The 21,875-nt window shown below is 45.1% G+C and overlaps 3 protein-coding genes across 3 annotated transcripts in view; 1 reads left to right on the top strand and 2 right to left on the bottom strand.

Moving 5' to 3' along the window:
• LOC106816462 (ubiquitin-protein ligase E3A-like) overlaps positions 1–5,942 on the top strand; it is a 37,144-nt gene extending 31,202 nt beyond the window's left edge. The window contains exons 11-13 of the mRNA XM_014821084.1: positions 3,543–3,616; positions 3,821–3,964; positions 4,220–5,942. Coding sequence (XP_014676570.1) covers positions 3,543–3,616; positions 3,821–3,964; positions 4,220–4,340 — 339 coding nt within the window. The 3' untranslated portion in view covers positions 4,341–5,942. The remainder of the gene's footprint in view (positions 1–3,542; positions 3,617–3,820; positions 3,965–4,219) is intronic.
• Positions 5,943–6,165: 223 nt separating this feature from the next.
• On the bottom strand, positions 6,166–18,869 carry LOC106816465 (SWI/SNF-related matrix-associated actin-dependent regulator of chromatin subfamily A member 5-like; the record flags this gene model as incomplete). Its single annotated transcript, XM_014821086.1, is given in 23 exon segments — positions 6,166–7,065; positions 7,321–7,449; positions 8,048–8,260; positions 8,470–8,604; positions 8,805–8,921; positions 10,390–10,515; positions 10,888–11,001; positions 11,194–11,307; positions 11,691–11,813; positions 12,142–12,287; positions 13,176–13,308; positions 14,068–14,220; positions 14,713–14,924; positions 15,236–15,372; positions 15,505–15,614; positions 16,030–16,104; positions 16,235–16,366; positions 17,112–17,267; positions 17,553–17,732; positions 17,880–17,980; positions 18,154–18,254; positions 18,390–18,556; positions 18,759–18,869. Coding segments are annotated over 23 exon segments (3,036 nt in total), but the record flags the coding sequence as incomplete, so codon positions are not given.
• Positions 18,870–21,778: 2,909 nt separating this feature from the next.
• LOC106816463 (tubulin gamma-2 chain-like) overlaps positions 21,779–21,875 on the bottom strand; it is a 10,405-nt gene continuing 10,308 nt past the window's right edge. The window contains 1 exon segment of the mRNA XM_014821085.1: positions 21,779–21,787. Within this exon segment, the coding sequence (XP_014676571.1) occupies positions 21,779–21,787 (9 nt within the window).

The following is a 21,875-nucleotide window of genomic DNA, read 5'->3' on the forward strand; positions in this document are numbered from 1 at the left end:
GCCTGGAGGAGAGGAGTCCCAGCCTGGAGGAGAGGAGTCCCAGCCTGGAGGGGAGGAGACGCAGCCTGGAGGGGAGGAGACGCAGCCTGGAGGGGTGGAAACACAGCCTGGAGGAGAGGAGACGCATTCTGGAGGAGAGGAGACACATTCTGGAGGGGAGGAGACTCAGCCTGGAGGGGAGGAGACTCAGCCTGGAGGGGAGGAGACGCATCCTGGAGGGGAGGAGACGTAACCTGGAGGGGAGACGCAATCTGGAGGAGAGGAGACGCAGCCTGGAGGAGAGGAGACGCAGCCTGGAGGAGAGGAGACGCATCCTGGAGGAGAGGCGACGCAGCCTGGAGGGGAGGAGACACAGCCTGGAGGGGAGGAGACACAGCCTGGAGGGGAGGAGACGCAGCCTGGAGGGGAGATGCAGCCTGGAGGGGAGGAGACGCAGCCTGGAGTGGAGGAGACGCAGCCTGGAGGAGAGGAGATGCAGCCTGGAGGGGAGGAGACGCAGCCTGGAGGGGAGGAGACGCAGCCTGGAGGGGAGGAGACGCAGCCTGGAGGGGAGGAGACGCAGCCTGGAGGGGAGGTGATGCAGCCTGGAGGGGAGGAGACGCAGCCTGGAGGAGAGGCTACCCTGGAGGCCGGGGAGCAGACTCAGGAGGAGGACTTGCTCGGAGAGAGGCCGGAGGCAATGGAGCTCGGCGAGGGGTGGGCGGAGATTCCTTTCGCTGACGAGCTGTTGTTGTCTCCCTCGGCGGAGACGGCGTCCCAAGAGGAGCGCGCTGCGGCGGCGAGGGATGAGGAGGAGCCAACGGTGGTTCCCGAGAGACCCTGCGCTGGTGGCGAGGCAGTGAGGGTTGGGGCAGCTACCCAGAATGAGCAGTGCCCTGCGCCAGGGGTTTGGGGCGGCCGGCAGGGGCCACCCCACCCTGGTCCCCGGCAGAAGAGGGCTGGGCCCGAACCCGAGAGGGGGGAGCGGGGCAGGAAGGCCGCTTTAGAGCGTCAGGTGTGGCCCGAAATGGCTCAGCTGCGTGGCTGGCCGACCGCCCGGGCACGAGCGCGGTGGGGGTCACGACCCCACTCGCCGCTTCGGGGAGAGAGCGGCTGCCGTACGTGCAGCGACACTTCCCCACCCGGGAGCAGATCGGAGCTGGAGAGGGCCCGTCCCACTCCCGTTTCGGAGGCCGCGCCAGAGCTGTGGCGTCCCTGACCAACGGGGCGTGGCACTGGTGCATCGGGTGCGGGGTACCCACCCGCCACGTCGTCGACCACCACGCCGAGTACCACCGGAAGGAGTGCTGGGTCACGGCGTGCCCGGTGAAGGGCTGAGAGTTCACCACACCAAGCGCAGTCCTCTACCGTCTGGCGCAGCACCTCGTGGCCGAGCATGGCCTGTGGCGGGAGTACGGGAGGGACGTGGCGCCGGGGTGGGTCGAAAGATACGGCGAGACTCCCAAGTTCCATCAGTGCACTACCCGATACTTGGGGATAGCGATGGGGCCAGCGCCGATTGTCCGAGGTGCGGCCCCAGCAGCGACGGCGAGCGCGCGCCCCATCACACGCCCAGCTCGTAGGGATGGCCGGGCGTATGCTGCGGTGGCAGGTGTCCCACCCAGGCCGGTGCCTGCTCCTGGGGCGTTGAAACGGGAGGCATCCACGCCAGCGCCCTGGAGGGCGAAGATACATGCCTCCGGGGTAGCGCCGTCTACAGCGATGAGGCGAGCGTCGGCGGCCGCCACGAGGCGAGCGTCGGCGGCCGCCAGGAGGCGAGCGTCGGCATCAGAGGTGATGTCCGCACCGGCGACAGCAGTGCCAGCTGGACTGCTGGCAGCGACGCACACCCAATGCTACCTGGGGCTGCATCGTCTGGTAGTGCCTCGCCTCCTGACCTCTACCCCGGGTTTAGGGAGTATTGGGTCTTGATGTCCCGGCCCCCGGCTGCTCTCAGGGCTTGGGTTGATGGTGGGGCGGTGCTGGAACGCCTAGAGCAGATGAGCGTGGTCCAGTTGTGCCAGGCCATGGCCTGGGGAAGAGTCCTGCAGCGAATGGGGCAGCAGCTCGAGGACCAGGCCGAGGAGGACCTGCATTGTCTGAGCGTTGATGGCCCCGAAGGGCGCGGAGGGGGACAAGCCAGCACCGCAGTAGATCCAGCTGTGCTCCCAGGGCCGTAAGCTGAGCAAATTCCTAGGGGGGCAGTGGCGGATCCAGGATTTCAATGAGGGGCTGAGAAACAGGTGGGGTTCTGGGGGTCATCCTCCTCACAGAAAATTTTGAAATTGTAGATGACGCAGGAGATGGTATTTGAGGTACTTTTGAGTACATGTACAGCCTTCATTCTGACTACAACAATTCTCTTTTAGTAGAACAATTCATTCTTTTAATTTTGCTCCGAAATCTAGGCTCCCCCTCCCCTCCCGCAGGCTACGTCCCTGGCTCCTCTGCGCCGGGTGCCGGTGCACCGCCAGGTGATCCTTCGGGATCGACCTGATGGCCGATCTTGAGGAGGGGAAGAGTGTGGCGGTGGCACCGGTCACCACGGGTTCCCCAGCGAGGTAACGTAATTGTGTGTGAAGTAGCTCTCTGGGGACCACAGGCAGAGTATGTGTAAATATTGTAATCTGTGTTCATGATTGTATAATTATTTGTGATGTGTACGGTCTTTTAGTGTGCGTTTCGTAATGTTTTGCCACTCACCAATTGATGTTGTGTCGCTGTATGGGGGCGGCCATGTTGGGTGCGGTATTCCCTCCTCTAGCGGTGGAGAGCGGTGCGGGCAATATGAACAGCTGACACATATAGGGGTGTGGGCACTCTCTCGGGGTTTGGGTGGTGTGAGATACGCATTGTTGACTAATCACGCTACCGCACCGGAGCTGGAACGTTTGCTGGGTCGAGCGCAGTAGCACTGAGGCGCTCTGGTGATAGCAGAGTCCGGGTGTCGACAGTACGGCCAGTTCACGCATCCGGACATACTAGGTAGGTCCTAACCTGTATAATACAGTCGTTATGTTCCGCACGGCTACACTAACGCCTGTAAGCGAGTGCCGCGCCAGCGGTTCTTCGCGAGCCTCGTTATCGATCGATCGAAAACGGTGTTTGACTTATGGCGGGGAATCGGATTAGCGGCGAGCAATCGATTGTACAGAAGTAAATACGGCAAAACTTCGCCCCATGCGAATACATGATGAATGGAAACAATCCAGTTAATGGCTTTGGCAGAAGCGTGCACTAATTTCAGTTATAAATTCAACTAGAATAACATGAGAAATGACGTCAGGCAAAAGCCTGCTCGCTGATTGGACGACCTAATCACAGTCGCTGCGACCTGCTCACTCATTGGTCGGTCTGGCTCAGTCAGCAGCCACCCACTTTCATAAAGTAAGGGGTTAACGCTCTGGTGAGTAGGCTCTCTAGCGGCCGTTAAGATCAGGAGCGGTAATCATTTACGTTGGGTAGGTCCCCTTGCCTAAGGTTACTGCTATATTCACGACGTTTCGACTGCTGGCGCCATCGGGCGTTGCCAAGAGACACTAAAACGCTATATATCGTTGCAGGACTTTGATTTCAACGCATTAGAAGAAACTACAGAATATGACAATGGCTACTCGAAACATCACTCCACCATTAGGTAAGGTCAAGGGGCGAATGATTTCTAGTAATTTTAATTCAAATATTCTATTAAAAGTTTATGTTGAATGCTACGTTAGTCGTCTTCAATACTTTCTACTTTCAATTCGGATTATCAATTGTTGTACTGTGCATGTGCTGATGCACATTTTCCTATGTTGTTAACATTGTCCCATATTGAATGCTGTGTTCTCTCTGCTTTCAGGCACTTCTGGGAGATAGTTCATGAGATGGCTGAGGAACAGAAGAAGTCATTGCTCATGTTTGCTACTGGGAGCGATCGTGTGCCAGCCGGTGGTCTAGCTAAATTGAAGATGATCATAGCACGACATGGACCTGACACGGATAGGTAATATCTTACTGCCACAGTTCACTGCTGAGTCGACCACGGAAAATCGAGACATGCCATGAAAATATTTTATTGTCATCGTCAGTTTTTATTGGTGCTATAATTTTACAAATTAACATATTCTCATCAGTTGGCAGTTTATATTGTTAACCGACTAGTGTTAGTTTTAAAATTGATGTTTTGTAGTTTCATGAATGAATCTCTGGCCCGCAAGTTTGCAAGTTTTTACCAATTATTGGTTTTTGCATTTGGCAGGTTGCCAACAGCTCACACTTGTTTCAACGTTCTGCTTCTACCAGAGTACTCAAACAAGGAGAAACTGAAGGATAGGCTACTTAAAGCTATCAGCTATGCTAAGGGCTTTGGCATGTTATAAAAGACCACATAGTCCATATAGGCACAGTATTACATGCCATATATATATATATTAAAAACGTGCGCATTTGATATGGAAAATTATTGAAAACTGTCCTGGTACTTCTTGTGCTATGTAACGTCTTGTACAGTGAGTAAAGTCCTGCTGTATAAAAACGGAGTGCAGTCAAGAGTGGAAATGTCTACAAGTACTGATGAGATGGAGATTAAGAATGGAGCTCACCAACACTTGCTGACTCATAGGCGACTAATTGGTTTTATACATGACACGCGTCCTGTGTATGTAATGCAAATGGCATGTAGAAGGCACTGGTATTGGAGATACACACTGTTCTGTCATTCAGGAGTTATCACTTGCATAGCACCTGTACTGCTATCTCATTTAGGTCCACTTATCACGTCTACAGAAATTAAGACGCCACATGGCAACAGAAATCGCCAAGAAAATACATTGAGGTGGTGGTCGTGTGCAGCTAGCCATGTGTAGTGTTTTTGAGAATGTGTGTGGGACTGGACACTTTATGCATTTCTAAGTAATCAGAAACCACACGGGTAGAACACATGTTGGGTTAATCTACTGTCATGTTCCTTACTTTTGTACTCGCGTAGTGCTGTCTCGGACTCATCTTAATGACTGCTAGAGACAAATGATTTAGGCTGCAATACTTACTTATTGTTACGTAGTTGTCTTGTTCCCGTTGTTGGTGTTTATATTCGCAGTGTATTTAGTAATTGCCACCCTATGAATACTATGCTTCTCAAAGAGGGCCCGTCCTGTTTTATATGCGCGCATGTTGTTTGTGCTATCATATGTCTAACATACTTATTAACGAAACCTCTGCGTAACTATTACAACTTGCATATTTTTGACGAGCTTTGCACCTAGATGGATTGATTCTACAGCTGGTGTTCTGCCACGACGGCTGCTGCCGTACGCCTGCAGGAATGCAGTATGATACCTGTGCACTGTGATAGCTGTATTCCACGGGCAGTTCACATCTATCTGAGTAACTAATCACTAATTCATGTGTGAGGGAATGTTTCGGGGGGGAGGGTGTAACAGTTTCACTCATTCAACAGAATCATGGATTACCAGGGAAATTTCGTTGGGAAGTCATTCCCTTGCTATAGTTTGCGTGTGCTTGCCACTTATTCACCACGAGAAAGTATCAAATGGTTATTGTTCATTTATTGACAATGTTGTCTGGCCTGTGACTTTACATATTAACTAGAAACTGTAGAATATGCCTCGTGGTTATTATATAGGAACACTATATGTTCACTTGGAACTGTGAGAAATATATTATTAAAGTATACTATAGAATATTTATAAATGACAGGGTTTAGCTTCAATTTATTATTCTATAGCGTGGTTTTCAGTGACCAAGGAGAGATGTTTAATGACAACGTTCTTGTCTCGTCCATCACGTTCCCCTCGTTTAGTTTTTTAAGCTCCTTACCTGAGGCTGAACGAGCACGTTAGGGAATTGTTACTATACAGAATTGCAATACATGTGAAAATTCTTGTTAGAGGAGAATGTCGTGTTATGTATAAAACAACGTAGACCTGGTTTTCGAATAAAACAACACTATCTAAATTCAATCTGGTATTTGTGTACATAAAACGATGACTATACTTGCAGTGCCTGGGGTTGGTATGTTTGCCTTAGGATTTCTACTCATTGCTAATCTAGATCCACTGTTCAAATATATTCAAGGTCAGTCGTTGTAGTATGTTACAGGTTTTTAAACACTTGTGCGACTCGTCTTGCGTAGAAATGCAAGTGAAATATTCCTTAAAAAGAATGCCACAGAAAGCCGTATGGTAATTTTATTATTACAAAATTTATTCCCGACACTGAATAAGAGGCAAGGATGGGCCGTTAATGAGGCCACTGACAAACGCAATAAATATACACAAAGTAAAACGTTTGCTGCTTGATCGACGTGTGCTATTGTAGTGTAAGAAGCATCACACAGGAAGATCACTACACCGGCATAATTATACTCCCACTTGGCCAGCACACCAGATCAACTGGACCACTCTGTTATCAACATTACTGCAAGACAAATGCAAACACTGTAAAGATGTATATTAGCTCAGTTTTGTTGTTGCTACCTCATATGTATCCCTTTGTTCTACCAGTGCATACACATTTATATGATACAGTAACATACACATAGCGAATTAGACATCTGCTTGTAGTTACCCATCACCTACAATGAAGTGGAACATTGTGAAGTGACATATATTACCAATCTGATTAATGTAAACCGTTTTGGTTTACTCCAGATGAAACTGAATTCGATATCAAAATATACACGACTGCTTTTGTGCTTGCTGTGCATTTACGGTAACCTGAAAATCCCTCAAGGTCAAAGCACGATCACAGAACTAATTGTGAATCCTCTTAAATTTCAGCTGATAGATTTCTGACCATGCAGCACAAATTAAAAGAAACGCTTCCATTATCGAAAAGCATGTCATGTACAAGCATTATACACAAACATATGCACACGCACACATGTACATCTCTGTCCAAACATGTACAACAGCTTGGAAAGCAACCAGTAACTAAATAAATTGTAATTTACAGTGCAAATACATCAGATTATAACTTTGGTAGAGTTGGAGAGTTACATCTGCTTTTTGCATTAACGTAGGAAGGTATTATTTACTTCTTCTTCTTTCTTCCACTTTCAGCTCCGGTATCTGCTTTGCGTTTCTGTTGAAACAATGATATATGTTAAAGTAGCACCAAAAAACCACAGTAAAAACTATAAAGAACTGAAAACTGATATTGAATCGTGAACTGAAACATTGAATACTAACAAAAACTATATAGATACCTCTTGCACACTCGATTTATGTCTAAACATAAAATAATATAGTGGCATCTTTACTTCAATCGACGTTGTTTGTTAATAATTCACATGATGCTTATTAAGAAATAATTGTCAATCAATGTCATTAACACTACCTTGGGGGTGCCTTTAGGCGTTCCACCTTTTCCTCCGCGCTTTCTTCTCTCGGCCTTCTCTTTCTCCTCTATCTCCTGGTTCTCTCGCTCAATAAGGGTGATCAGGGTATTGCACCTTCTCTGTAGTTCCTGCAACAGTTACGACATGTGTATCAACACGTCCATACACCACACACTGATCATTCGAAAAACTATCACCAGATAGCCTTCAACAGCCGAGCTTAAACCACTGTCTCACCCACTCACACCCAAAGTGGCCTTCACACACAGGTAGCCCTTCTATACAGATTCCCACCATTGCAGGTTCGACTGCACACATATCTGACTCCTTTAATATTAATTCAGATGATCACATTGCTGTAGAAGCATATTTATATAATTTATGATAAAAGTAAAAGAAAAACCCGAAAAAATAAAAAGCCACATTTTGTATTATTGCATTATTATCATTGACACTACAGAGAATTTGTTATTGGCACTGGTGCTGAATGTATTTCAGTGGTCAATTCATATTCATGTATTGGTTTTGAATTGTATGTGAGAGCATTGTCGTTAACTAGCATTGGTTGGTATTTATTATACATAATTAGTATGTACTATGTCATGATCAATGTTTGTTATTATTGTAAAATGCCAACACATGGCTCCTTTCAGCACTAAAACTTCCGAGTGGAAAGCTACTCTAACAATGATGCTGAATTGTTAATGCTGTGATTCGGGCTCTCACCATCGCCGTCCGAGACTTGATGAACCAATCGAAGCGGAACTGAGGTGCCTGGCGCACCGACGTGCGAAGCTCATCGTAGACGTTCTCCTTGTCAAAGCCGAGCTTGTGTAGCATGCAGACGAGAAAGCGGTCCTCGTCCTCTGTGTAGTTCTTGCCCTTGTTCGTGCCGTACTGGATGCGCAGTTGGTGAAACGGTGCCCGGTAGCGTGCCATCTAGTGTGACGGAAAGCAAACGACTGACGCACGAGCGGCACAACGAGAAATCGACCACGTTAATTGCCGACACGGAGTCCGACATTTCCACCAAAAGTCATCACGAGCATGACGCACAAATTCGTTGTCAATTTTATTGGTGGTGTGCAAACATGAGTCGAAGTGTTTCATCACAAAATAGTTACGTTCGAGACTTCTACCAGCGATACCTTTGCATCAAGAGCTTTCTTGATACCGATTCGCCGCTGTATCTTCGCCTCTCCTCTCTCGATCTGCGCCATGATGCGCTCTATGTCAGTGAGCTCATTGCAGCGGTCCCAGAACACGGCTGCATACTCCATCACCTGTAACCCCATCACACAGCATGCATAACAGTATTAAGGTGCCTTCTACTAGCAAGCTTCATTGTAGTAAGCGGAAATACGCGTTCAGCAACTGACCCATTCCCCTCAGCCTGAATATCGTACCGTGTAAAACAAATCAATGACAAAAAAAGCACAGCATAGAACACGGTGACAGGCTAGCGTTTAAACACATTCAGTACCTCATCAGGTGTCTTGCCTTCAACCTCCTTCGCAATGTTCTCCATATCGTCTCTGCCGTATTTCTCGTTTGCTTTAATGAACTGATTGAAATCTCTCTTGGACCATGACGTAAATCCCTGTGGAGAACACCACATCTTTAGCATGAGTGCATAAAACATAGCCACGTGCCTCAATAAAGCACCATAGAGCTATTAAATAATTGTGTCTAACAAGCATAAACTTCAGTTGGTTAAAACAATTGCAACAAGTGCCGCGGAGCAACAGCGCTCATCTAACGTATACTGCGGTGACTCTGTGGTGGAGTGGTGGGATTCTAGTAAACCCTATTAGTCCCAAATGTGTTCACATACACGCCAAAACAGTGGAAGGCACAGGGATGGTATCAGGAACCTTCTCAAAGGAATGTTCGTTGGGATTGTTAGGAAAGTTGCCACGAGATGGCGCGTACGTTTAAGTGTCCTAAGATTAAAAATGGAAGCTCCCATCGTACGTAGTAGCAACAACTATTTGCAAGACAGAATAGGTAAGCACTCATCCATTTACCTACGCAAGCCTACAGGCTGCAATAGAGAGCTACCACATGTAACCAATTAACGCAGGCAAAAACTACACAGTACCACCACCACATGCACTGGCAGTGGCATACGTTACATGTAACACACTGACAGTACAGAATGCCATAGAAATTATACGATTTAAGGAGCATAAACCTTCTTCAACCAAATTTAACTTTTGAAATTTCACTGTGACATTGTAGCCTCATACATCCAGGCATGTATAGATTCTACTAGCAAACCCGGCAGTCAAATTCTTTCTAACAGACAGTAAACAAATCCATGTTTAACCCTCCTCTTGAGGGTCAAAAGGTTATCCGACACTTACTCTTCGCATGTCAGCAGAAAATACATTTCATGGTACTTTCAATAAAGCAATAAAAATGCTAGGTCACCGCTGAAACAAAAAAGTTTTTCAATCGCTCCGTCAGACCATGTCCTCAGAAAATGTCTAAAATCTGCCCTGTGCCCCATTGACCTTTGACCTGTGACCTCCAATTTCGGCACAGTGATGGCTTTTCCTACCATGATGCTATACACCGACTATCACGAGCCTAGGTCGAGCTGTTTAGATTTGTGCCGCAATTCTGCATTTCCTCCCTATACCTTAAGTTAAGGAGGGAATGTTCCCCCTTCTTTTACACCTCGACCTTTGACCTTTGACGCCCAGCTTCGACATCCCAACTCGTTTTCGGATTACCCCCCCACGTCCCGAATATCGTGACCATACGTCGAGCGGTTAAGATTTGTGCCCAACTGTTGACGCACGGACGGACGGCCGGACGCACGGACGCACGCTCATGCAATTCTACAAGCTGCATCTGACTATGTCAGATGAGCTAAAAATGCTGTAAGCTGTGGTTTTGTTAGAAGGATATGATTTTATTTTCATGCAGGGTAAAATTGGGCCGCCCTCATGCCGTCTTTATCAAATTTCATCCGTCTCATCCAAGAATAGGTCGTCCAAAAGACAGGTAGACGAGTCTCTGGCTAACACACTGGCTGTAATTATCGTCACATCGCGTTATACCTCGTTCAGCAGACTCTCCTTCTCTGCAATCTCCTCCTCAGTCAGTGGTTCGGCTTCGTCAATCCTTTTCTGCTCTTCCTTCTGCACGCGAGGTGCGTCAGAGCCCATGTCCGGGTTTCTCGGAACCTGAACACACAAAGCAAACATTTACAATAGCAAAAATACTAATAATAGCACTACAACATTTAGAAACACATGGTAATATCTACCTGTCTACTATGCAATTTTTAATAATTGTTTTTTGATTGACAAAATTTCTTCTAGACATGTAGTTTGTCCCAAAAACGTGCAGAATTACTAACGCTACATCTGCAAAGCCTAGCTGTACCTCAGTGATGCAATTAGTTTTAGAGTGTTTATTTTTCCTCGCACTGCCTCCTACTTAGTTATGTCACCCTAATAGTCACCAGCCAATTAAATCATTTACTAATGAACTACTGAGAAGAAGATATTCTGAGGTAGCGAGGTGCACTCAAGCACACACAAGTGTGCAGGTACCCTATATCCGATGCTCTTTCTAAACCAGTATATTTCCTTGTCCAGAAGTTCAAACAGTCTGGGTGGGAAGAACTGGTAATCCTGTACATTCGGCTGCTTCGGTGGACGAGGGGCCTGAAAGCACACACAAGCAATACAGTAAAAAAACGGCAAAATTTCATCAGTTCTTTCGTCTAGATTTTAATCAACATGACCAGACCATATTGGAGCCTATTGCTGTTATGATATATGATATATATGTCTCAACACATGATTTTTGTTTCACACATTTGTAATACTAGTTGTACTACTTGTTGAGGTGCTGACCTTTGGCGCCTTTGGTTCGTTGACACGCAGAGCATCACGGAAGTACGCGTCGACTGCATAGTTGGCCTTGCGTTCACGTTTTGGTGGCTCTATCCAATTCTCGATCCCCGACAGCTGCAATTAAGGACACGCAAGCGTTATTAAGTTGTTCTCCCTACATCAAAGTTTTCATGTACTTTCATCCCTACATTAACAGGACATGCTAGTAGTAGCCAATTTAATTATACTATGTTGATTTCGTATTTCATCACGCATTGCTCACTAACCAGATCAAGAGCTTTAGCTTTTCCTATTAAAATTTCAAGGCTTTTGGTCATTTCGGTAATAGCATTGTATCTCATGTACACCAAAGCCAATAGACAACTCTAGTAAAACATCCACCCTGCAGAGGTTATTGCACAGGAACCCACAACAGTCCATCACGCCCCTGCTCCCATATTTGTCAAAATAAAGGTAGCGGTGCCTGACAAAACCAAACACGATACACCCACACCTACCTTTTGCTTCTCTTTATAGTCCTCCCCTTCAAATTGGTAGACACTGCTCTCTGGCATGTCAAGTGTGAAGTTGCGTAAAGAACCTTCTCCCAGCGTTTCCATCCTCTTTGCAAGTTCTGCAGTCTGCAAATGAGAGGAGAAACAGTATTAGGAACAACAAAACGATCACATACCCACTCTACAGATAAAAACCCCTAAACAACCTCTTATTAATAATCAAAAACAACTTTTACAGACGAACTCCTATTATGCACAACAAGAAAATTAGTAAGAGTTACACTTTTCATTTCCTTCACTGGACCACATTCTCTCCATTGGTTCAATAAACAAGAATGACGATGAACCCTTGGCAAAGCGCCCACTTCCACAACAATCTTGTTTACGAATCAATCAAATCAGTTACTACAGCCATACTATGCTGCGAACATGCTGCGATGCCAACTCGTCACACCTTCGTTTGCCCTTTAGAGAGGATTGATTCGATGTCTTCTTCCGTGATTTCGCTGTCCCTGGATGCGAAGACGTGCTGAGCACCGTGACGGATCATGTTCAGCACTTCATCTTTGCCCAACTTCGTGTTCGAATCAACGAGACGACCTGGCGAGTAACAAGTCGTACCACGTGACGCATGATTAACACAGCCGGTAGCCATGGTTGGATCTACTTCGTAAGTGACACAGTTAAAAAAGTTTTACAGTGAAATGCTCGAATGAGACTTTAATTAGTGCTTTCTTTGATAAAAAAAACTTGTACTGCTAGTGATGAACTTCCTAATAGCTATTCCTAACAACCAAAGTTATTCTTGGATGGTTAAAAATGATTAACATTACTTTGGGTGGCACTAAATCTTCATTAAACACAGCTAATAAACTTTCTAGAAGCATAAAATCATCTAGAAAAATGTTACATCACTAATTCAATAGCTGTGGTGACATCTGCTAACAGCTAACTCATAGAACGAATTTTATAAAAAGCATAAAATCCTCAGGAAAGAAAGTGTTGTCAGTAATTTAATAGCTGCGATAATGGCTGCTAACTAATTGAATGAATTTTCTAAACATCATCAAATGTAGACAAAATGTCTGTAATTTGATGACTGCAGTGACCGCTATCATTATTAACTGGCAGAGAACTAAGACAACCGGATACGCAAGCACGCAGCTACGCCAGATCATCGACGTGGGACGCTGCACGCCTGCTGGAATCTAGGGTTGCACCACCCCTCAAATCACCTCTCGCCTCGCATGTGGAAGGTCGGAAGTTCAACTCCCGGCCGGGTCATACCAAAGACTTGAAAAATGGTACACACGGCTTCTCTGCTTCTTCAGCAAAAAGAGATCGAGTGTGGAAAGTTAACTCGCAGTGCTACCAGTGGACTAACCCCCTACTGTAGCATTTACTGTGAAAGCAGCTGCGGGGCCTCAGGGTTACTGAAACGAAGATAGGCACCACCCTATGCGCCATATAGGATTAACCACCCCTCACCCTGTTGGATGACAATGTGATCCAGTCTCAGTTTGACTTCGGCTCTCTCGATGATGCGCTCCTCAACGGTATTCTCCACAACGAAGCGGAACACACACACCTGCTTCATCTGACCGATGCGGTGGGCGCGATCCTGCAAGCACACACACACACACACACACGTGAGCGAGTCAGACATTACTCTTACATGCACACACACGCACACGTGAGCAAGTCAGACATTACTCTTACATGCACACACACACGCACACGCACACGCACACGCACACGCACACGCACACGCACACGCACACGCACGCACGCACGCACGCACACACACACACACACACACGTGAGCGAGTCAGACATTACTCTTACATGCACACACACACACACACACACACACGTGAGCGAGTCAGACATTACTCTTACATGCACACACCCACCGTAAGAAATTACTATTACATGCATGCACGCACTCAAAATCGCTCTTACAGGAATGCGCGTGGTCAAACATTACTCTGACAAGCACACACGCGTAGTCAGATATTATTCTTACAAGCACACACATGGTCCAACATTTACAGATCCACTTTTACATGCAAATTCACACGGGCAGGTGTTACTATTACACATTGCTATCACACATGCGTGATCACATGAGATGGATTAATAGCCATGGTCAAATATCAAACATTGCCCTTAGTCTTATGCTGCATTGTCGGACGTGATAAAACATTAATAGCAGTTCTCACACATCAAACAATAATCTGCAAGCTGTAGTTATAATTAGCTGTGGACAACATTCCAATGTCAGCATTAACATACATATTTATGTAGCTGTGGGAACTGGTCAACTATAGGAACGTAGTTCCATCTTATACTGCTGCGACATAATCGCACAGTAGCTCACCACGGCTTGAAGGTCCACTTGAGGATTCCAGTCCGAGTCATACATGATGACAGAGTCGGCTGTTGCCAAGTTGATACCGAGCCCGCCAGCTCTCGTGCTCAGCATGAATACAAACTTCTCACTGCCAGGTCTGTTGAACTCGTCTATGGAATTCTGTTTGACAACAAAGTGCTTGCTTTACCCTGGTCCCTTCAGGCATGCACCGTAATAGGGATACAGCGACGTGACACCAACAACATTAACGGTATGTTCATCAACGTTTACACTTAAAAAAGGGCTCAACTATTGACATTGAGAGTCATGTGATAGTTTCATGTTTGAATTCAGAGCGTATAGCAAACAAACAAATCATCCAATCAAACAAACTAACCTCAGAGACATCCACTAACCCAACAAACCAACCCACCAACCCACAGACATACATAAGAACTAACCGGCACACCCAATCAACCAAGCCACAAACCCACAGACTTACATAAGAACTAACTGACACACCCAATCAACCAAGCCACAAACCCACAGACTTACATAAGAACTAACTGACACACCCAATCAACCAAGCCATAAAACCCACCAACCAGCCAACGTAAAATCAGCCACCAAGCACACTTTATAGACACCGGCGCCCCTTGCCGTCACGCTCACCTGCCTGTCCTCGTGCGCGGTGGAGCCGTCGAGGCGGCAGTAGTCGTAGCCGCGCCACGCGCAGTAGTCTTCCAGGATGTCGAGCATGCGTGTCATCTGGCTGAAGATGAGCACTCGTGAGCCGCGCACCTTCAGCCTTTGCAGCAGCTTGTCGAGAATCACCATCTTGCCGCCGTTCGTCACGAGGTGCATGTCAGTGGTGTAAGGCGGACCTGAAACGCGAAACAAGCAAACGTTAAAACAGGCGAACTAGTATTGATAATCACGCGATCTGCGTAAAATCTATTACCTAAGACCTACCCACCCGTATACAATAACATCAACTCTAACCAATTACTGTTGCAAGCGAGGCATTCTAAGCCTGTTCCTCATTAATAAAGTCCTATAAGGTTGACAATTTTGCATGAACATGTGAGAAACAAGTTTGAACTAGTCAAACAATAACTTACCATACCTAGTAAATATCACCAGAGAGTGTGGTTTTATCACTCATGCGTATAGGTAAATTAGAGCTATCACTTACCTGGCTCGGCTCCATCGAACAGGTAAGGATGGTTGGCGCACTTGCGCAGCTGCATGAGGATGTTAAGCAGACGAAGCTTGTCTGTCTTGCCAGCTCCATTCACAATGTCAATGTCCTTCATCAGAATTTTAGTGTACCTGCGACACAATACATTAAATCACAATCACCGAGAAGAGACAGACAGACAGACAGACAGACAGACAGACAGTCTTGCACGGGTTAAAACAATCACATAGATTTATATTTCGGAGTCTACACAGTGAACTCACCAATCTCTCTGCATCTTGCTAAGACCAATGTATATCTTTGTCTCTTTCTTGGGCAGCAGTTTTTTCTCAACGTCAGATTTTAGTCGACGCAGGAGGAAAGGTCTGAGAACCTACCAGATGTAAGACAGAACATTTTCACTATAGGCTATTATGTAATTATAAATCATAATGCATTAGGCCATGTGTAAAACGTTAAAAGAACTGGAAATTAGTCAACAGAGGCAGCTGGTAATTACATTATTATTGAATTATTAACATGTGTGTAGAACTGACAACAAAGATCCTATTGAGAATTTCATCATCATAACACTATAAATATAAAAATTCCATAAAGCAAAGATTGAGTGTTGCATTGAAATTTATGCAAATTTATTACAGATGGTTAGCTTAAATATTTACATAGATTAACTAAGCATTCCAACACCTCAAAAATCCATGAACACCTCGTCTCAAACAAGCAGGTTAGTTTTGTTGTATGCAGTGAATACATACAAAATAGAGTTTCGCCCGGGTGACGATACTTACAGCATGGAGTCGTTCCACCAGCTTCGTATCACCATGCATGGTCACGGTGTTGCTGTTGAACCAAGAGTCAAAATCCTACAATAGCAACAAGATGCACACTGCTCTCATCTACACACATTGCAAACAGACATTCACGTATGTTCCAAAAATTATCAGCCAATAAATTTCACGACGAAACGTGTTTTATCCCAAACTTTACACTCACATCTGCCGAGTTGAAGACATCAGGGAGCAGGAAGTTAAGCAGTGCCCACAGTTCATGCAGGTTGTTCTGTAGCGGTGTGCCCGTCAGCAGCAGCCTGTTGGTCGACTTGAACTCACGCACGATCTCTGACAGCTTCACAATATGACACGTGTACGATGCTTTAGTTTAAGTGTTTATACATGATTAACATACAGACATAGTTGCAGAAATATATTTACACTTCACAACTGTTAAGATAAGTCAATTAATACACTATCATTATTTACCCTATAGACCTGATATAGCACAACTTGATGGAAGGCAGATCGCCTATAAGACAGTCAAAGGTTTTACTCTAGTTAACTAGGAAGATATATTCGCATGGAGTCATATTAAATTTTAAGACATTTCCATGCTAGTTCGAACCCTGTCTATTCATAAATACATACACTTGATATCATGCGGACTCACTATATAAAGCGGTCCAATATTTTGGAGCCAATAACCTGCATTATATTAAATCTACAGCATACATATATTTGGTGTTTGTATTACAATTACACTAGTTGATGCTAGGATTCAGACTAGCAGTAAATTATGCACAAATTTTGTATCACATTGAAATATAAAATTATTGAAATATGATAGGAAATATGAATGCATGTAAAATTGTACTAGTTACAGGGTCATTTTTGATCGTATCAATAGTGTAATCATATTACATGGTATAATAATCGATAGTAACAAGGGATATTTCACACGTACAGTTTTGGTAGCATTTCCCCCCAACAAAATCCAAAGCCCAAAGTTTTGAAGCAATACAACAACAAAGTAACGAGGGAGCAACATCAAGCAATGGCTTGCCGCGACCACTACGTTAGGTTAACCTAGACTATACCTTTGACTGCTCGTTCTTGATTCTATGTGCTTCGTCAATGACCAGATAACGCCAGTGGAATTTTTTGAAGACAGACTTTTCGCGGATGACCATCTCGTACGAGGTGACACACACGTCCCACTCCCCCGGCATCATCACGTCACGGATAAACGTCGACTGCCGCAACACAAGCAAACAGCATGCAACATCAATCAAATACAGTTGCCGCACGACATCTTCAGTAGAATATAGACATAGCTATTAGCAGATGTATTAACACTAATTACACGGATGGAAAATAACAGAGAATTTGTGCTGTAAGGGGATAAAAAGGGAACTCAACAGGAAAAACACATACCTACAAAACCGCAGATGAGGTGGCAGCAATTTCGAAGGTATTTAAGGCAGACGGCATGCGCGTTCAAGACACAGAATAGGCGATACGCACATCAACATGCTTACCCGCTTCTCCTGGTCACCGATGAGGCAAACAGCTCTGAGGGTGGGCACCCATCGCTTACACTCATTCATCCAATTCTGCAGCGTGGACTTGGGCACGATGATGAGATGAGGGCCGGGCACGTTGCGATAGTTCTTCATGTAGCCGAGAAGGGAGATCGTCTGCAGTGTCTTGCCGAGGCCCTGTGACAAATCGTGAATAAAACACAATCACGTAACATTAGCACGCTGGGATTACAGTGACAAACTGCTTACTACAGCCAGCATAGAAAACTGACAATGGATGTGACAAGAGTACAAGGAGTATTTCCAAATATGTGCAGTGTTTACCATTTCATCTGCCAAGATTCCATTGATGCCATGTTCATACAGTGAGATCATCCAGTTGAGACCACGAACTTGGTAATCTCTCATTTCCCCATTCTTCACATCTACAAACAAATATATAATTATAAGGTGTTATCGAGTCACCAAGATTGGGGTTTATATATAAACTTACACAATTACACGAGCTTCAACTGATCATAAATCTAATTAACTACACAGCAGGTTATTATGCAGCTACACAGCTTATTAACTACTAAGCCACGTCTAGGTGACCCACATGGCGGATTATTGTCGAATCGCGTTACAACAGTGGTGGACTTCTTCGCCTCCGTAAGTAACTCCTCATCTTCTTCTTCCTCTGTTCTGCGATGTCGATGGCTACAACAAACAATGCAAAACATTAGTGTACGACCAATTGCTATCTCCTTCTTTTGATTGCGACTGAATGATTTGCGAAAACTCTTTAAACCTCAGAGCAACTGACTGAGTGAACACTCCTGTCCTTTTACGTACTCTCCGATTGCTGCTAGTTTCTGTTTCTCATCGGGAGCTTTCCTTGGTCTTCCAGTTGGCTTGATCTTAAGAGGACTGGACGTAGTTGTGGAACTGTCGCCCATAAAGTGAGAAAATATCTCGGTCTGTTGCAGGAGGAAATCGAAGCGATTCGATCGATCTGTCGACTAGAGATATGAAGAAGTAGAGAAGCACACTATAATCATCACTCGTACATAAGAATTAGTAAAAAAAAGTGCTTCTAGGACATATAAATAGGGATGGTATGATTTAAGTTCCCAATTTGGGACAATAAGTGGAGAGGTATTGAAAGTAAACAATATTTATGATTTGAATATTATTCTTTATAAGTGATTGCTGAGGATTTACCAGTTTTTCTTCATATTCTTGTTTCTGAGCTGTAGATGTCTCTGGACCTCTGTGTCTTGGTGATTTTGGTGATCTCGGTGATGAGATGGAACGAGGAGATCCAGGCACCGACTGAGAAGTTATTATGTAATGTTATGTATTAAAGCAGGTTTCACATTTTATAGCAATGCTAAAAAATGGTGTCACCATAATGGCAAAAAACGAATTTTTAGCTATTCACTTTTTCTCGCAATAACATTACGTTATACATAAGTTCAAAATGCATGATACATGCAATTAATGTAGTCACGTTGGCTTGACTAATGACCAATGTTCAACATAAACATTCATTCATGGCAACATGTACATTCATGATGAATGCTCATGATGCAAGCGCCTCGTCGTTGGTGTAATAAGTACACAAGTAATATTATGTATGCTCAATCCTACTACAATAACTACTAGTTTAGACACGCAGCTAGGGCCTGCATACCTCCCAAAGTGACACGTCGTCGACCGACCAATCGGAGCGCTCGCAGCTCAGGCACTAAAGGCTAGCTGATAAATGTAAAGCTAAACCCTAACCCTTACCAGTAACCATCCACTCACGGTGGATAGCCAGCTTAAATAATGCAACCACAAAACATCGCATCAGGCTCAGCTTTAGTGCCTGAGCTGCGAGCGCTCCGATTGGTCGGTATTTTGGGAGGTATGCAGGCCCTAGCTGCGAGTCTACTGTCTAGTTTAGGAACCCGGTACGGTAGCAGTATAATAATATAATAATTAATAATAATATTAATAAATCGCAGACATATATGCATGTATTGATTATTGATCATATAACTAATATATAGGTACAAGTAGCGTTTACACACCCATGTCGTGAGATTGGTTAGGGTTAGGGTTATGGTTAGGGTTTTTAAACCTGGGGTTGTCAAATAGGAATGGGCCAATATATACAGACATGTAATATGCAGTGAGTAAGTATACCGGTATGTACCGTAACTAGTATTAGTAGTAATAATATGTGCAAAAAATTTACTGTATAATACTATAAGCTTGAGGGTTGATATTATTAACGATTATTTCTTCGCAAAATCACTCAATGAGTTGTCGGCGAGGAATAATGAATGATCGCGTAACAAAACAAGTAGGCCTATCTAATAGTACTAGTAGTATCAGGAGTAAGATAATATAGGATATATTATCTTACTCCTGCCAGTCCTGGTAGTGGTAGTCTTTAAGATTATGAACAACCACTAGTAACTCACCGAAGATTTGTGACACCTTTACATCCCTTTACCTCACTACAGAATCCACATACATATATAGAAAAGGCTGGCTACACGAGCGACTAACGAAATGCAACCTTGCGTGTGCCGCCGTATTCCACACTGTCCCGTGACTCACGCGTATAGGTTTAACCTGCCGCGCCCTCTATCGTTTCCAAACTAAGCCAAACTCCGGCAGCTACAGTTAGGGTTCGGGTTAGGGTTAGGGAGTAGGCGTAGGCGACTCCCTAGACTCGTTAGTGGAGTAGGCGAGGTACGGTCCGGCATATAATATAGTACCAGGGTACGTTCCGGTATACCGGACCGTACCCAGGGTACGTTCCGGCAGTACCCCAGGGGACATAGACCCTCTCAGCCTTACTAATAGTAATACTACTACTAGTACTACTACTAGCTACCACTAGTACCAGTGAGTACGAACTGAAAATCGTATAATTGTTGGATTTAGCTGAATGTGAATCATACCACATTGGTAGCTATATAGTCGTCCTTGTTTTGGTTTTAGTTTCAATTTCGGTTGCGGGTTGAGAGGAAATTCTCGATGTTCGCAGTTATANTGAGACAGTTTGTTACCAAGTTGGAGTCTGCTAGAGAGCAGATATCTAATAGAAGTTCTCAGTTACTGGAAGCCATGTCCCATCATTCGACAACTCCACATGCATCCACTACTTCCTCCAAAAGGTCTTCAGTATCATTTGTACTTGCCATAAAAAAGGCAGCAGTTTGTGCTGCTCGTGTGAAACTGGAGTATGCACAAAAGGAAGCGGCAATGCGTAAACAACAAATCGTTGCTGACAGAGCTGCACAACAGAGAAAGGAAGAGTCAGCACTCGAACTATTTCTTCTTGCCCAGGAAAAGGAAGTCGCCGCAAATGAAGCGGAAGTGCAAGCCCTAGAATCGTCTGTCGAGGGTCAGTCTCGTGGTGCAAGCTTATTGAACCTTCCCGCAGCAGATCCTAAAACTCGTACAGCAGCGTACATCCACGGAACTCCTGATAACACAGACGTTCATCTCAACCCACTCGCTAGGGAGTTCACAGAACAGGATCGAGGGGATGATGACAAGATACGCCGACACGTGTTTCCGGAGAAGTCCCAAGGTGACGTCTACTCCTCTCCCGAGGTACGTGCAGAAGTGAGACACTATCTGCCAGAAACAGATAATTACAACACACAGGTTTATTCTCGGAGACAGGACCCTGTACAAGTAAACTCGCTCACACACAGAGCGAATTGTGATCCACTACCAAATACTCGACAACTCACGCAATACTTGATGCGGAAGGACCTGACGATCTCCCGGCTCTATGTTTTCGACGGAACGCCCGAGTCGTACCGAACCTGGAAAGCAACGGTCAAAAGCGTTATGGAAGAACTGGATGTGAATAACTCCGAGGAGTTAGATCTACTACTCAAATGGAGTGGACCCAGCTGCAAGCAGCAGATTTTGAGTATCAAGTCAGCATCAGCAGGTAACCCTAGCCTAGGGTTACTTCGTGCTTGGGAACGCCTCGAGGAGCGATTTGGAAGTGCAGAAATGGTCGAGTCATCGATAAAACTGCGGGTCAAAAGCTTCCCAAAAATCTTGTCTAACAATATCAAGGTTCTCTATGACTTTGCAGATTTAGTGAGTGAAATCGAAGCCCTCATGCTAGAGCCAAAGCTAGAGACACTCGGCTTACTACAACTCCTCGTCTGGTGTAACTCCGCTGGTGTGTAAGCTGCCTTATTTTCTGCAGGACAAGTGGACTAGTTCTGCTATTGGTTTCACGAAGAAACACCATGTTGTATACCCACCATTCACTCATTTTGCCGCATTTATCCGGGAGCAAAGCAATCTGAGGAA

Source organism: Priapulus caudatus, unplaced genomic scaffold (genome assembly GCF_000485595.1).
Source record: "Priapulus caudatus unplaced genomic scaffold, Priapulus_caudatus-5.0.1 Scaffold1388, whole genome shotgun sequence".
NCBI classification, from domain to species: domain Eukaryota; kingdom Metazoa; phylum Priapulida; class Priapulimorpha; order Priapulimorphida; family Priapulidae; genus Priapulus; species Priapulus caudatus.